Genomic DNA, 16920 nt, shown 5'->3' on the forward strand with positions numbered 1-16920 from the left:
GGCTGCCCGCTTATGTCGAAAAAGTACAATATAAGCGACTCAAGGACATACACTTCACATCATCTAAAGGGAAAAAGCGGCAGCTTGATAGCAATTCCTTTGAGGCAGGTCCAGTCAAGGAGCGGGCTCATGTCCCGCCACTTTCAGAGCAGGAGCGTACCAAGCATTACGGCTCAATTCAGGATGCCGGCATTGTTCCTTCAATTTTTTCAGCCCTCCCCGGATATGATGGACACTTTCAAAATCCTGTACCGATGCATGATGCCCGTTTGAGAAACCTCTACTCCGAAGAAATGTTGGCGCATGATTTGGATGTTTTGGTTAAGAAAGCCAATGATGTCATGCCATCAATAATTATAAGTGAAGAGACCGTAAAGGCCGTTGAAGCTTTGACAAGGCAACAGAGCAGCTCGTCTAATTGGTTTTTGTACCGAGCGGGCAGGGTGACTGCTTCTGTAATGAAAAGGGTGTGCCACACAAGCATTGATAACCCTAGCATATCACGGCTAAAACTGATATGCTATCCTGAAAAGCAGTCGCTGAAGACGCCTGCCATCACATGGGGAGTGAAAAATGAGCCCCGTGCCTTCAGGGCATACCAAACCAGTGAAGCCGAGAAGCACGACATGTTCAAGTGCTCCAAGTCGAGGCTGCACCTGAGTACAAGATATCCGTTTGTTGGAGCAACACCAGACGGTCTTGTTTGTTGCGCATTCTGTGGGAAGGGTGTTGTTGAACTTAAGTGCCCATTTTCGCTCAGGGAAGTGAAGGACGTTACAGAGATGGATACTGCAGGTTCCTGCCTGGAAACTGTCAATGGTGTAGTCCAGCTACGGCGACAACACGGATATTTCTACCAAGTGCAGACACAAATGGCTGTATGTGATGTTCAGTGGTGCGACTTCGTGGTGTGGACACCTAATTGGTTGCACGTGGAGAGAATACAGAAAGGCAGGCACTTTTGTGAGGAAATTTTCGCTGCTGGAAGAAAATTCTTCATTCATGCAATCCTGCCCGAGCTTTTCCGCACCTACTTCACCAGGCAGCATGCTGGTCCAGTGGTAAACTCTCCCAGTGATGTCTACTGTTTTTGCCGTGGACCAGAAACTGGAAAGATGGTTGCTTGCGACAACGCATCCTGCCACTACAAATGGTTCCACTTTTCATGCGTGGCACTCAAGCGAGCACCAAAAACTACACTGTGGTTTTGTCCACAGTGCAAAGGACCCAAAGGCTAAGCAACCTGTAACACAACTTGGACAGCTGCCTCATGTTTCAACTTTGGAAGTGCGTCTTGAGGCTGGAACACACGTGGCCCATATGGGACACGCTGAAATCTGGCGTTGAGAAATGACAATGCCGTCAGCAGATTCTGAGTTTGCTTTATTCAGACATGCAGGAGCAGGACTCACAATCACTCATCCACTGAGGCCGAAGCCTGCTGCCCAGTGCTTTATTCAGACATGCTGAAGCAGGATTCACAATCACTCATCCACTGAGGCTGAAGCCTGCTGTCCAGTGGCGTCCTTTGGTGCAGCAACAATTGATGCACACAAGTTAGATAGCACACAACACACAGTTACAATTTTGTCGAGTGGTGCGACTTCATCTCCTGGCCGGCACACAACGTAATCGATTGGCACGACAGACTTCAGAAAAATAAACTTATTCCTAATGAGTCCAATTACTCTTTCCACGTGTATTCGCACGTTTGCGAGCTTTCTTGTGCTCTGCACATCTTCTGCTGAAAGTTGTTTCTTTCCCCTGGTAAACGCTGGCACGTGAAGCTTTGCACAGTAGAAACCAACGCTTTCGCTGATGTTAAAACCCCTGTCTGCGAGTACAACGTCTCCAGGCACCAAGTTGTCCAAAAACCCACAGTGTTCGGTGATATGTTTGTCACTTGCCCTGCCTCCCCAACCTTCGGATATATATGTAACAACACCTTGTGGAGCAATCCCAATCAAGAACTTGGCTGTATTGCTACCTTTATACTGGGACCATGTTTCACATCTTGGAAGATACGATGATGGCCTTTCTATCTTGATTTCGAAGCAATCGATGATGACTGCTACATTCGCACCAAACGAGTCGTAGAATGCCTGTGGCATTGTCTTTTGCGAAGCATCTCGTGTGGGCCAGATTATTTCATCTTTAAGTCTGCAATACACCACGTGCAGCCACTTGTCGAAAATGCGCGGTACTGTAGCCTCTGAAATATTGAACCGAAATGCAAGGTCAGCGTTTTGCAGATTTACTTTTAGCTTCATCATGAACAGAACGAATTCTTGAAATTTTGTGAGCTTATTGTTGACATTGTGTGAAATGAAGCTTGCTAGTGCTTCGAACACAGCAAATAAAACAGCAAAGTTTGGCATCCCAGTGTACAGTCGCACCTTTGCTTCACAACTTTTCAAGGAGTCTTCAGTCACCTCGAGCCGCTTTTTCTCTTTCTGCAATGTGTACAGATGTTCATTCAGCACTACAGAATGCTGCTCCAGTGCCTGTATGTCTTGCATGGTCATGTAGGTTTGAACAGCGATTCCTTCATAAAAAAAAAAGCTGATAAGCTCGTAAACTAGAGTGGCAGCCAGCGAAACTGCATGCTGGCTAGGCATCACAAGCACTAGGTAAGCGGACCGACGCACCAAAGGCCTTGGAATGCATCGTAAGCAAAAACAAATGACCATGCATTACTATGAAAAAAAAAATGCCTACTGACCTGTCTCATTTTCATCGGCGCTGACTTCCTCGGCTTGCGGTGGCTGTGGGGAATCGGGACAGGCACGCGGCGACGCCTCCGGTGACACTGCTGTCGCTTCAACATCGGCCCGTCGCTTGTGAGCGAGTCTTTTTGCTCTGCGATCGTGCCGCGCGGAATCAGCATGCCTGGTCCCGTGGCCGAGACTGAGAGACGGGGCCCAGTCTGGATTTGTCTCGTCGAACAGGTTGGATGGTTCTCCTGCGGACGCAAAGCTGTTTTCAAAGCGTTCCACGTAGTCGTGTTGGCTTTTTTTCTATAAAACGGATACATACAGTGGGCTCACCTTTTATGAAATGCACACCGCAGACGCGCACATTGGGGCTTTCGTGGTTGAAATTAGCACGTTTTATGCGTGCTAACCACAAGCTGCGGCGCTTCTTGGTTCGCTCGCACTGGTTTTCGATCACTTTCGGCTGAGAGAAAAACCTCGCGCTAGTTGGCCTTTTCTTTCTCCCTGTAACGTCGCTGCGATTGGAGCAGCCCACAACGGCGCAGTTGACCATGCTGAGTCTGCAACGCTTACGCACACGCGGAAAACAACACGAGCTGGCACTACCGCGACCACTCCAGTGCGCACGGAGCGGCGGTGGGTCATGAATATGGCGGCCGCGTATCCCAGCATTCCTGTTGATGACGTCGGTGCAAGCCATGTATATATTTACTCATACCCTCTAGGCGATGCCGTAGCGATGGCGTAGAGGTAGAACATCCGCCTCGCGTGCAAGAGGACCGGGGTTCAAATCCTGGTGCCGCGCAATTCTCCACCGGGTTTAAAAAAAAAGAAAAATCCGCGTGTCGATGGAATTGCATAACCAGGCCTGGAGTGCGGCCTTATCTCGGTGACCAGAACCGACAACGCACTCTCTCACCAGAGCAGGATTTGGCCACCCTGGTGTAGTACTTGGCCACAACCTTCTATGATCAAACCAATTAACCCTCGGCCCTCAGTCCCCAGCGGCTGCAGAGCAACTGACCACGGCGGCGGTCAGACCTGTGACGCAGCGGAGGGTGCTAAGAATCTCTGGCTCCGGACAGGCCGCCATTGGAATCTGAACCTGGCAAAGTTTAACGCTAGAACTTTAGCTAGTGAGGCTAGCCTAGCAGTGCTGTTCGAGGAACTAACGGGAATTAAATGGGATGTGATAGGGCTTAGCGAAGTTAGGAGGACAGGTGAGGCGTATACAGTACTAAAGGACGGACACATACTGTGCTATCGCGGGTTAGAGGATAGACGAGAACTAGGTGTGGGTTTTCTCATTAATAAGGATATAGCTGGTAACGTAGAGGAGCTCTACAGTATTAACGAGAGGGTAGCAGCAATAGTAATTAGGCTGAATAGGAGGTACAAGCTGAAAGTGGTGCAGGCCTACGCACCCACATCCAGCCATGATGACCAGACCGTTGAAAACTTCTATGAGGACGTAGAATCAGCAATGAATAGAGTAAAATCGCAGTACACTGTACTGATGGGCGACTTCAATGCGAAGGTGGGCAAGAAGCAGGCTGACGACCACGCGGTAGGTGACTATGGGATAGGCTCTAGAAATAGCAGGGGAGAGTTATTAGTCGAATTCGCGGATAGAAATAATTTACGGATCATGAATACCTTCTTCCGCAAACGAGAAAACAGGAAGTGGACCTGGAAGAGCCCCAATGGTGAGATTAAAATGAAATCGACTTCATACTATGCGCTAAACCTGGCATCATTCAGGATGTGGCCGTCCTCGGAAGGGTGCGTTGCAGCGACCATAGAATGGTAAGGTCTAGAATTAGCTTAGACTTGAAGAGGGAACGGAAGAAGCTAGCGAAGAAGACCATTAACGAGTTAGCCGTAAGAGGGAAAGCACAGGAGTTTAGGATAGCGCTGCAAAACAGATACTCGGCTTTAACTGAGGAAGATGATCTTGACGTTCATTCAATGCACGATAACCTGACATCAATAATTACGGAGTGCGCAGTAGAAGTAGGCGGTAGGACAGTCCGAAAAGATACCGGGAAGCTATCTCAGGTGACGAAAGATCTGATTAAGAAGCGCCAAAACATGAAGGCATCTAACACTACCGATAGAATAGAACTAACGGAGCTATCAAAGTTAATAAATAAGCGCAAGGTAGCCGACATAAGGAAGTTTAATATGGAGAGAATCGAGCATGCTATAAAGAACGGAGGTAGCGTAAAAACAGTGAAGAGGAAACTAGGCATAGGTAAAAACCAGATGTATGCATTAAGAGACAAGCAGGGCAATGTCATTAGCAATATGGATAAGATAGTTAACGTAGCCGAAGAGTTCGACACAGAGCTGTACAGTAGCCAATGTAATCAGAGCGCCAATGAGAAAGACAGCAGTGCACAGCAATGCGTCATCCCGCCAGTAACGAAAGATGAAGTAAAGAAAGCCTTAGAAGCAATGAAAAGGGGAAAAGCAGCTGGGGAGGATCAGGTAACAGCAGATCTGTTGAAGGATGGAGGGGACGTCGTGCTAGAAAAACTAGCCACCCTGTATACGCAATGACTTATGACCTCGACTGTACCAGAAGCTTGGAAGAATGCAAACATTATCTTAATTCATAAGAAGGGAGACGCCAAGGACTTGAAAAATTACAGGCCGATCAGCTTACTATCCGTTGCCTACAAAGTATTTACTAAGGTAATCGCTAATAGAGTCAGGGCAACGTTAGACTTTAATCAACCAAATGATCAGGCAGGCTTTCGTAAAGGATATTCCACAATAGATCATATTCACACTATCAATCAGGTGATAGAGAAATGCGCAGAATATAACCAACCTCTATATATAGCATTCATTGATTACGAGAAAGCATTCGACTCAGTGGAAACCTCAGCAGTCATACAGGCATTGCGTAATCAGGGGGTAGAAGAGCCTTATGTCAAAATACTGGAAGATATATATAGCAACTGCACAGCTACTATAGTCCTCCATAAAGTCAGCAATAAAATTCCAATAAGGAAGGGCGTCAGGCAAGGAGACACGATATCGCCAATGCTGTTCACCGCATGTTTGCAGGAGGTATTTCGAGGCCTGAATTGGGAACAGTTGGGAATAAGAATAAATGGAGAATACCTAAATAATCTGAGATTTGCTGATGACATTGCCTTGCTGAGTCACTCAGGAGGTGAACTGCAAATCATGATCAACGAGTTAGACAGGCAGAGCAGATCGATGGGTCTAAAAATTAACATGCAGAAAACCAAGGTAATGTTCAACAGTCTAGCAAGGGAACAACAGTTCACAATTGGCAGCGAGAGCCTAGAAATTGTGCCGGAATACGTCTACTTAGGGCAGGTAGTGACAGCTGATCCGGATCATGAGAGGGAGATAACTAGAAGGATAAGAATGGGGTGGAGCGCATATGGCAAATTCTCGCAGATCATGAGTGGCAGTTTACCAATTTCCCTCAAGAGGAAAGTGTACAACAGCATAATCTTACCGGTACTCACCTACGGGGCAGAAACGTGGAGGCTAACGAAAAGAGTTCAGCTTAAGTTAAGGACAACGCAGCGAGCCATGGAAAGAAAAATGATAGGTGTAACGTTAAGAGATCGGAAGCGGGCAGAGTGGGTGAGGGAACAAACACGGGTTAATGACATCCTAGTCGAAATCAAGAGAAAGAAATGGGCTTGGGCAGGGCATGTGATGCGAAGGCAAGACAACCGCTGGTCTTTAAGGGTAACGGAGTGGGTTCCAAGAGAAAGTAAGCGCAGCAGGGGGCGGCAGAAGGTTAGATGGGCGGATGAGATTAAGAAGTTTGCAGGCAAAGGGTGGATGCAGCTGGCAAAGGATAGGGTTAATTGGAGAGACATGGGAGAGGCCTTTGCCCTGCAGTGGGTGTAGTAAGGCTGATGATGATGATGATGATGACCCTCTAGGCATGCAGCTTTGCAGGGGAGAGCGTGGTACATGATATCAGGTGCATGATATTGAGACAGAAAAAACGGTAATAAACAATTATGAACACACAAAGGCAATCACAAGAATAGTTTGTCTACGTATATTACAGTACGTTAATCTCTTACAGTGTGCACAGCATTTCGAAACAGTAATAAGTCAGCAATCACAGAGATTGAAGAGGAAAGGCGGTTCCTGTTTCCTGACGTCTGTTGGATGAGTGAATTAAAAAAAGGAGTCCGTCCAGCATGTAATCATAATTACAACTTTATGCGGATGGTGCAAATGCGATTACATACCCGGTGCTTCTTTTGTAAGTCTGTGCACATTTCTCTTTCAAAAGCTGTGAAAATTCCGACAGTGCGGTTTAGACACGTTGATTTCATGGCATAGCGGAGATTGTGCCCTTGGTACCAGGTAGTTAAAAGGAATTATTTAACTACTATAAACTGATTGGCATTTAATTTTTTGGTTTTAAGGCAGAATGGGTCCACTTTTAAACTTCTAGGTTCAAATCTTTAGACCTAATTTTTAAACTATACAAGTAAACATTGTTGTTAAAGATATGAAACGTGCAATTATGCGCCCAAAACAGAGCGATATCGAAAGCCAGGAGTATAGCACCACGTCGGGGGAGCGCGTTCCACAGCTCGGACGTCGGGCTGGCTGGCGCCTCTTCTCTCTACACCGCCGAAGATAAATCGTCAATAAGGAGGGAGGCAGCGCTACAGAAATGGCGATAAATTACGAGTCTGGCAACGCAGTGTTAGTGTGGCAGCACATTAGGGAAAATGTTCTGGCTCAGCGAACTGAGTGAAGCAACAAGCGAGCCACCCTTGTCCGCTGGGTTCAAGTTCAGTAACAAAATTTCCTTGTCGGCTTAGTCTACCTAAAACCATCTCTTGGTGCCGACTAATTAGAGCGGACGCTCGCACCTCTTGGCGATGACCTTGATCCGAAGTGCTACCACATCGCACGTTTTGGTGACTTCAATGTTCCTGGTTGTTGGCGGAAGGATGAAGGCTTGTCCTCGAATGACGCTCCCTTGTCTGCCAAGTCTACTCATTCGTTTAATTTTATTCGTGTTTCGGGCAGACTTGCCCGTTAACCCATGCGGCAACGCCTTGGACGCCCTAAGGACTATTATTAGCCACACTGTATCACCTGTTGGGATCATCTTGTGCCAGCTGATGTGTGGCAAGTTCCTTTTTGTGGTCCTTTTGTACCGATAGCTACATTACGGCAGCATTTCGAGCCTCCAGCATGGCGGTGCCGCCACGTTGTCACGTGGTGCAGAGCAGCTGCCGGCGGCGCGGCGCCGTGGCTGATCACGTGGTTCGACACGTGATTGCTCACGTGACCAAGTTCCACTCAGCCAGCTGTAGCTATCGCGTCACTCCAGGTTTAACCACAGCTCAATCACAGCCAATTTTTTTTTCTTCCAAGGCCTGCTTACAAAATTTCCCGAACCACGCCTCGATTACATCGAGGGGAATTTCTTGAAAATTTATGATTAAATGCCAGCAGTGCTCACCATATCATTGTTTAACCACGGGAACGGAGCAGCGCAAGAACAAGCAATCACACAAAAAGGACAAGATTAAAAAATGCACCAACTAGCCCAAATAGAAGTTTTACTGAAATATCATTGTTATAGGTTGCCCGATCGATGTAGCAATACCGGATTAACAATCGTCACAAAAACGAAGGATTGTTTTATTCCGTGAAAGAAACACAGAACGTAAAAATAGCATTTTTGATTTTCTGCCGAAATGAGATGTTCTATGCGCAGGAAGCTTCAGTTATGCAGGCTTGTAAAGAATACCAACAACAGCTAATAGCTGAGTTCAAGGCAGCAGAGCCGAAATAAAAGGCTCTTGAGATGCAAAAAGATGCTTTTCTAGGTTCTGTCGAGAAGAGCCTCAGTGGACATCTGCACGATTTCTGGCGCTTTGCTAGCTCAAGAGTCAAGGCTGCCACTCCTCAGACGACATTTATTTCAAACGCCGGCGGTGTTACTGACGCTTCAAATATTTGTGAGTTGTTTGCATCGTATTTCTGGTCTGTGTTGACAGGGAATGGCGCTATAGCGCCTCTGCTCTGGAAAGCGACTGCATGTACTCTGTAATTCAGCCAAGCGTTATACTAGAAGATGTTACTGACACTGTCACCTACCATCTAAAACATCCTGTTGCACTGATGGTATTCCTTTTTACATTTTTAAGGGTTGTTGCAAATTCCTGATACTGCTTCTACTGGGAATATTTAGGTCTTTCCTTCGCAGGCCAACTTTTCCCGCCGCTTGGAAAGCACCTCTCGCAATACCAGTTTTTAGAGCCGGAGCGCGCCCTGTTCCTGACAACTACGGGCCTATCTCCCTTCTGTCTTCTCTTGCTGAGGTGTTCGAGACAATCATTCGCTAGTAACTGTCATTTGCTTTCAAAAACCACCTACTTGACTATCCGCATGGCTTCAGAACAGGTCGCGCCATTGAAGCTAGCCTTTATTGAAACCCACGAACCATTGAAACAGGCATTTATCATGACATTCTAAACAGATAGCTTCGAAATGACAATTAATACTTTGTCACACTTTTCTTCAAAGCACTCGCCAACTGCTAACAAACAGCCGCCTCTTAACAAACACAGAAATATTTCTGAAAGTTCTGCTTACGAGTGTTTCAATGTTTCCGTGCCCACAGCCCGGAATCATCCCCACACGCACTTAACGTGGAGCTTTAAAAATACATCGCCTTCAAAATGACAATTCATGCTTTCAGAATTGGTTCTAGAATCAGCTTGGTTTTCTTCGCGAAGGGACAACATCATAAGGTGCAATGTGAAATCAGAAAACTGGTTTGAAAATTTTTGCTTTCGTGTAACATTATGGGCGCAGAGGCTGCTTTTCACCCCCAGTTTTATTCCCGTCATCCCGCCAGATGACAGCAGCGCCACCGCATCTTGCTTGCGTCACAATCTGGTGTTGATCTATTGAAAAATGTGTATAGGTCACGATGAGTAAGAATATATTTGGGCGTTGACACCCACCGTCTGCCACGACGGAGAGCACCCACAGATAATGTTCGCGCTCACGTACATGCGCCCACCGCAGCGATGCGGTGTTGATGCGCGGCGTGGGCTAACCGGTTGCGGAATGGCGGACGCACCTAATGTTGAATTCGAAATGCACATAGCGAGCGCTCCACCGGATTATGAGCGGAGCGCGTAGCTCCGCCGGAGATCGCTCCCTCCCATTTTGCGAATGGAATGCGTGCGCTCCCGCGGGGGCATTTAGTGCAAGTCTACGTTCAGGCAACATGATGACGCCCGTCGAAGGGAGCCCATCGCTTCACCACCGATTTTTCTTTGCCGCCACTCTGTCTCTCACGTTCACAGCAAACGAAAGGCACACGAAGCTCTCGCTTAGTCAGTAGATGCCCGCGCCACAAAATTTTTGCAAAAGAACGCACCAAATTTTCAGGTTGCTTCCGTATTTACAGAGTTGCTAGGCTTAGCAAGTACGCGTCATGTGGCGTCAGAAAGTGCTCTAAGTTCAAGCAGGTTAATGAATTTGGTCTAAAAAGCGGACACAGGAAATTGACATTCTGCTAACAATTTTTTTTTTATTTACGCAGCCATGTCTATCTTTGCGGACGCAAAGAGAACGAAGAATTATTATATTTGGGAGAATTATCAGTGCGCGTTTCGGCTGAGGTGGCGCTCAACATGGGTAACAATACAAAAAAAGATCAAAAACGTTCCTTGTGAGTTGCCCGGGTCACCGCGCAGTGGAGTGGCGACGGGAGGTAGGAAGCAGCTGCAGCCGGACGTGACAGGAAGCAGACGCGGGAGAACGAAAAACGCCACGCTGGGCTCTGGTAAAATCATCCGATTTCGGCGGATCAAATGTAAGGGATCGACGCCTGATCCCGATTTGTCATTGGAACACACAACTCGCGCTCCCATTCTGCCCCTGGAATATGATTTCTCCAAACAGAGCAGAAAAACTTGATCCAGATCCACCATTGCAATTCAACATAAGCTGCGCACTCGTCTTTCGGTGGCGTTTGGAGCTGTGTTAGGCTTTTGAGTTACATTTAAAGTCCTTTATTAGGTAACAAGGGCGCCTGGCATGCATCCTCGGCCGACCCATCGCTAGCTGCAACAACCCCCAAAAAGGCTGATGATGCTGATGATGCTGATGCTTGGGCAGGGCATGTAATGCGAATGCAAGATAACCGCTGGTACTTAACGGTAACTTAGTAGATTCTAAGAGAAGGCAAGCGTAGCAGGGGGCGGCAGAAGGTTAGGTGGGTGGATGAGATTACGAAGTTTGCAGGCATAGGGTGGGCGCAACTGGCAGAGTACAGTGTTAATTGGAGGGACATGGGAGAGACCTTTGCCCTGGAGTGGGCATAGTCAGGTTGATGATGATGATTATTATTAGTTTTTGGACTGATTTAGCTGATCACGACGGCAAATATTATATGCAAACTTAACCTCTGGTGGCCGTTCTTAGTCTTGAAAACACTGTGACCGAAATTCGCCTCCAATTCGACCCGCACAAAACAGAACTGATCAGCATAGATGGAAAACACAAAACAAACTCCTGTATGCACATCCACTTTCATATCGGTGACAGTACCACCACCTCCTCAAATGAGCGAATCCGCACCCTCGGCCTGCTCATCTCTAGCTGCAACTGCTACAACGCGTTTTGCCGGCACTGCTTATGACTATTCGTCGCCTCTCCGAACGGCACAGCAGTGCGCGACTGCACGCCTGCCGTACGCTGATCCGAGCAGCGGCGGTCGGAATAATCCTGTATGGTACACCCGTTCTCCAACTATCCAAGACTGACTTGGATAACCTCGAACGCCTTCATCGCGCAACACTACGCACTATAAGCGGTCTACCTAAGCACACGCCTATAACTGAGCTTGAACGTTTGGCCGCTCTTCCACTGCTCTGTACCATTGTTTCCGAATCCCAGACTAGTCATCATTTAAGCAAGAAAACACTCTCCATGGGCGGCGTCTACTGGCCTGGGATCTACCGCGCAATGACGGCAGTCTGGTCTCTCTCCCTGGGAGATACCAGTGCATGGTCACACGCTTCCATCGCCGGCCTCCTCGCTGCTTATCACCGACGAGAGTGGCTCCCTGATAAGTTTCACCTGTACACTGAGACTGGAACGAATTTGCCTCTATGACCTGGGTATGTGACTACCCTTCTTTCTCCGGCCCTTCTGCCTGCCATCTTCCTCGGGGTACTCATCTTCATGCTGAACTCCTCGCGATCTGGGAACCCTGTCGAACGTGCCTTACTTAGGTACTGAGTTGACTCGTATATTGACCGATTTTCATGAAGCCTGCAACGAGATTGTTCTCCCCGTTCGGCAGACGCACCTGCCACAGCCATCCAGCATCCTTCAATTCTATGAACGCCCGACCAAAACGATCGTCATTCAGTGGACCCCGGGTCACACGGGCGAGTCAGGGAGCAATGCGGCGGCACACGGTGCGACTGCTTCGGCAGGTGGGATGCCTCGTTTACCTCCCCAACCCCCTTGCCTCATCGTTACTTGTCATTGGGCAGGCAATAAAGCCCTTCACTTGCTCTGATGCACTACACACGAACCTTGGCAGGCTCAGTCAGTTTTGTTTGCAACCGGCCGCGCCCGCCTCACCTTTTACACGCAAGACCCCTCTCACCCGATGTAGGGAGGTCTGTTTTAATAAGCTCCTGGCCCATGCGGCTTATAATCCTCGTATTCTGGCTCGCTGCAGAGAGGAAATGATTACTTGCCCTCTTTTCACAATGCTAAGGTGCTGCGAATAATATCCAGGGTAATATCAAGAGAGGATAGGATATTGCAACCAAGTAACCATGTATCTTATGTGAATATCAGTTCGGCATTTAGTGGATGCTTGCTTATAGGAAGTCTGCGTACTACTCGTCCAAGTAGACGGGTACAGTGATTATCACGACTGCTGCCACTGTCTGGCTTTCTAACTACCCGAAAAAATTGCCCATCAAACTGAGATCAAATAATTTTTCTGCATAATCTTTTGAATACACGAAATCACATCTCTGAGCACGGCCATTTGTTGTAGATTTCTCTGTTACATAGAATGGCTATTCCGGCTACGGTGGATTAGTAATAAATGTAAATTACGCATTCTACCATTCACAAGGGACTCATGGGCTATATGAGGGAAGCCGCGATGAATGGCTCCGGATTAAGACCACCTAAAATTTTTGAATGTGCGCTTACATCGGACCACACATGGGCGTCCTTTTCTGCTTCGGCTCCATAGAAACCTGATCGCCGCCGCTGGGGTTGAACCCGTGCCCTAGCAGGCCCGCTGCCGTTCTTCGGAACTGACATCCTCCAAGTCCATTTTGCAGCCTCAAGTGTTTAGCTTTTCGCGTGCACGCCGGCCTTTCCTTGAGATCGTCAGTGGCTCATTATCGTCAGTTTCGGCGTAAAAGATGAGGTCGGCGGAAGAAGCGCCAGGGGCAATTTCGCGAATCATTTTCGCGTCGCATAGTTAAAAGTGCGCTGCACTAGCCACTAAAACGTTGCACTTCTGGTTTCCTTACGCTCCCTGTGCTCGCTCGTATATCGGCGGAGCCGTTCTGTTACCGATCACGACAGCGCCAGTCCAATTCTCAGCTTCGGAGGCAGTATTAATGATGCAGGCGAAATACGGAAAAGCCCTTGAGACTTCAGTGCACGTCAGAAAACACAGTTGGCCGAATTTAAGAATATTCTCTGCATGACGGGGCTCATCTCGTCACAGCGTCGGCTCATTACACAGCTCAAGCAATCTTTGAATTTACTGTACGCGTGGGCTCTTTGACCCCAATGTGCGAGCTTGCCCGTTGAGGCCCACCCATAAGAAGCGATTTAGTTAACTATGCTCTCGGCAGTCATACGGATGAAATTAAAAATTTGCAATGAATTTATTTCGGCAGCGAGCCCTCAAGGACCACAGGGCACCGTCCTCGCTATGTTCCACCCATTCATTTAGTTCCAACAAGTAGAGCACGAAGTAGCGTAAAATGACTCGGTGTCGACAGCAGTTGTAATCCTTCTGTGCCCTGACGCACTTAAACAAGCACACGTACACGCCGCAGCACAGAACAATTCCTCAATGCGTCCAGTACGGCCGCCGCTGCGCGGCAACTTAACAAGCCTACATCGTGCGGCGCCATCTGTCCGCGTTCAATAGAAGCACGATCAGTGGCGAATAAGACATGGTTATAATAAACTGCACATCTCCAACCAAAATTTTAACTTTAACCCAACGTTTCGAAGCTGACTCGGCTCCTTCATCAGGGGTGACTGAGGGCAGTAGCTAGCGTCTTTGAAGTATGGAGGGGGGGGGGGGGGGGGGTGAAAAGAACGACAGCTGTGTCGCGAAAGGCGCGGGGGAGGGGGTCTAGGTTGTTAGTCACGCTGGCGCACTGCAGGGAGGTGCTGAATGGCGACTTTTTTTCGTTGCGTTGAAGAGCGAAGATCCTGGGCATATACTGTTACGGTGTGGGATGTCACGGGGTGGCCACGGGCCCGCCCAGAGAAATATAGCAGCAGTACGGAGGAGAGCCGCGAAGCACGACCGGCGGCGGCCAAGCTTTCTCGTTCCATCTTCCTCGTGCTAGAGCCGCGCGCTCGCCGCTCGCGCTCGCTCTCCGCCTCTTCTTTTATTCCCGTATCACCTTTCCACCGGGGGGGGGGGGGGGGGGTGGGGGGGGGGGGCGGAGAAGTCAGGCCGTGCTTTGATGCAGGGTTTCCTGGGGCTATGCAATGTGGGCTCGCAGATAGGAAACGGTCACACTCTTCGTTGAATTCGAAGTGTGTGAGCTGGGCGAAGGTGTCTGCAGTCGCCGAAGAAGGTCCCACACCGGTTAGGCTAACTTCAGGGAGTTTTATGCATATTGAGCGGCGATCCGCTTATGGGACTGCATTGCGTGGGGAAGGCATGGAGCCAGCAGGCGACGACGGCACTGATGAGGACCCGGTAGCTAAGTCGGAGTCACTGCAGGCGCCGTAGACATATCGCTTCATGTTTGAAACATGTTCTGGGAAAATGTGGTGCACACCGCATGGTCGATGCTCTGGCAGGTCTTCGAGGCGGTATGTCACGGGGCCGAGTCGGGCATCGACACGGTAAGGGCCGCGGTATCGGGGCAAGAGCTTTGCGGCACGGCCAGTCGCACGGATGGTGCGGCGAACGAGGACCAAGTCACCGGGCCGGAAGGGGGGATGTGGTGGTGCTGCCGCGTTGGCGGCTTGCACACGCGCGTGAGCCGTGAGGAGGTTGCGCTGGGCGTCGAGGCGGGCGGAATGAAGTCGTTGAGCAGATTCAGCTGGTGACGCAGTAGGATGGGGAAGGCCCAACTGCGCGTCGAGAGGGATGGAGGGCGTTCTGCCATAGACGACTGAGAACGGCGTCACATGCGTTGTTTCTTGCGCTGCAGTGTTGACTGCAAAAGCTGCAGCAGAAACAAAACGATCCCAGTTTGTGTGGGACGGAGCGACGTAGGATGCGAGTATATCCGTGAGGGTACGGTTAACACGCTCCACGAGGCCATTGCACTGCGGATGATTGACGGATGTAGTGGAATGCGCAATGCCGTAGGAGCGGAGGGCTCGCTCGAATTCATGGGACATAAAGCAGCTCCCACGGTCCGTGATGAGGCGCCGGGGAACACCGTGCCGAAGAACGAGATGCTGTTCCACAAACGCGACGGCATGAGCGGACGACGTGTCTGGAACGGGCAGTGCTTCGACCCACTTGGAGAAGTAGTCGATCGCAACCAGAACATACCGGTTGCCGGCACGCGTCTTCGGAAATGGGCCCAAATGATCCAGTCCAACCAGCTCGAAAGGTGAACTTGGTGGCGAAAAAGCCTGCGGGGGTGGCTTGGTTACACCTGTGGACGGTTTTCTGTACTGGCATGTCTGGCAGGACGCCACGTGTTCCTTGACATCTCTGGACATATTAGGCCACTAAAACCGCTCCGACACTCGTGCGTAGGTCTTGCCGTGACCAAGGTGACCAGCCGTGGGAGCGTCGTGTAAGCCGCGCAAGATTTGCGGCCGCAGTGTTGCCGGCACAACTGGCAACCAGACGGGTGGTCGACCACGGAGCCGCTTCACATGACGCAAGAGGTCGTCCTTCATTCGATAGACCCGGCGTAGTTGGCGGAGGCCTGCGCCGGCGGCGGTGCCAAGGGAGTGGATTATGGCAGCAATGGCGGGATCTTGCGTTTGTGCAGTCCTCAGGTCCGTCAAAGCCGTCACGGAACAAGGGTGGCGAGAAAGGAAATCGGCATCTTGATGGGCAGAGCCGCGCCGATGCACTATTGTGAAATTGTACTCTTGAAGTTGCAGGGACCAGCGTGCAATCTTGGCATTCAAATGTTTGGCGGACTGCAGCCAAGTGAGAGCGCTATTGTCCGTGACTATGGTGAAGTGACGGCCGTACAGGTAGGGACGGAACTTCTCGACGGCCCAGACAACGGCGAGGCACTCGAGTTCTGAAGAGTGGTGGCGGCGCTCAACGTCGGAAAGCTGGCGGCTGGCATAAGCTAGGACTTTGTGGTCACCAGACTCGTCTTCTTGCAGGAGGACAGCGCCGAGCCCATCTTGGCTGGCATCCGTGTGGAGGACGATGGGGGCCGATTCGTCGTAATGGGCCAATGTAGGAGGCTCGAGGAGGGCGTGCATGACGTCAAGAAACGCGAGCTGTTGGGCCTGCGTCCAACTCCACGGTGCATTCTTCTTCAGCAGGGCGGTCAATGGAGCGCTGCGCTTGGCAAAGTCCGGAATGAAACGACCGAAATACGAAGCAAATCCAAGGAAACTTTTGAGCTCCTTGGCGGTGGTGGGAGCTTCGTAAGCTGTAAGCGCTTTTAGCTTTTCAGGGTCGGGACGGATGCCATGCCGGCTCACAACGTGACCCAAGTACGTCACCTCCGCGAAACCGAAGAAACATTTTTTTGGTTTTAAGCGAAGCCCAGCAGAGGTAAGGGCTTCGAGGACGAGTTTGAGGCGTCTCTGGTGTTCTTCAAATGTAGCCGCGTAGACAATTACGTCATCCAGGTAGACCAACGCCATAGTCCACTTCAAATGGCCTAAGACTCGGTCCATGAGACGCTGGAAGGTGGCTGGAGCGTTCGAGAGACCGAAGGGCATACGGTTGAACTGGTAAAGGCCGTCGGGAGTCACGAAAGCCGTC

General features: G+C 49.7%; 2 protein-coding genes across 2 annotated transcripts in view; one reads left to right on the forward strand and one right to left on the reverse strand.

The window, feature by feature from the left end:
- The window catches only part of LOC144106693 (uncharacterized), a 170514-nt gene that overhangs the window by 87017 nt on the left and 66577 nt on the right, over positions 1-16920 (reverse strand). The gene's annotated exons all lie outside the window — the stretch shown is intronic.
- On the forward strand, positions 230-7903 carry LOC144133122 (uncharacterized). Its single transcript, XM_077666376.1, has 2 exons — positions 230-963; positions 7767-7903. Exons 1-2 carry the CDS (start codon positions 255-257, stop codon positions 7901-7903), a joined length of 846 nt encoding a protein of 281 aa, XP_077522502.1. The 5' UTR covers positions 230-254.

Source organism: Amblyomma americanum, chromosome 1, assembly GCF_052857255.1.
Source record: "Amblyomma americanum isolate KBUSLIRL-KWMA chromosome 1, ASM5285725v1, whole genome shotgun sequence".
Lineage (NCBI taxonomy): Eukaryota > Metazoa > Arthropoda > Arachnida > Ixodida > Ixodidae > Amblyomma > Amblyomma americanum.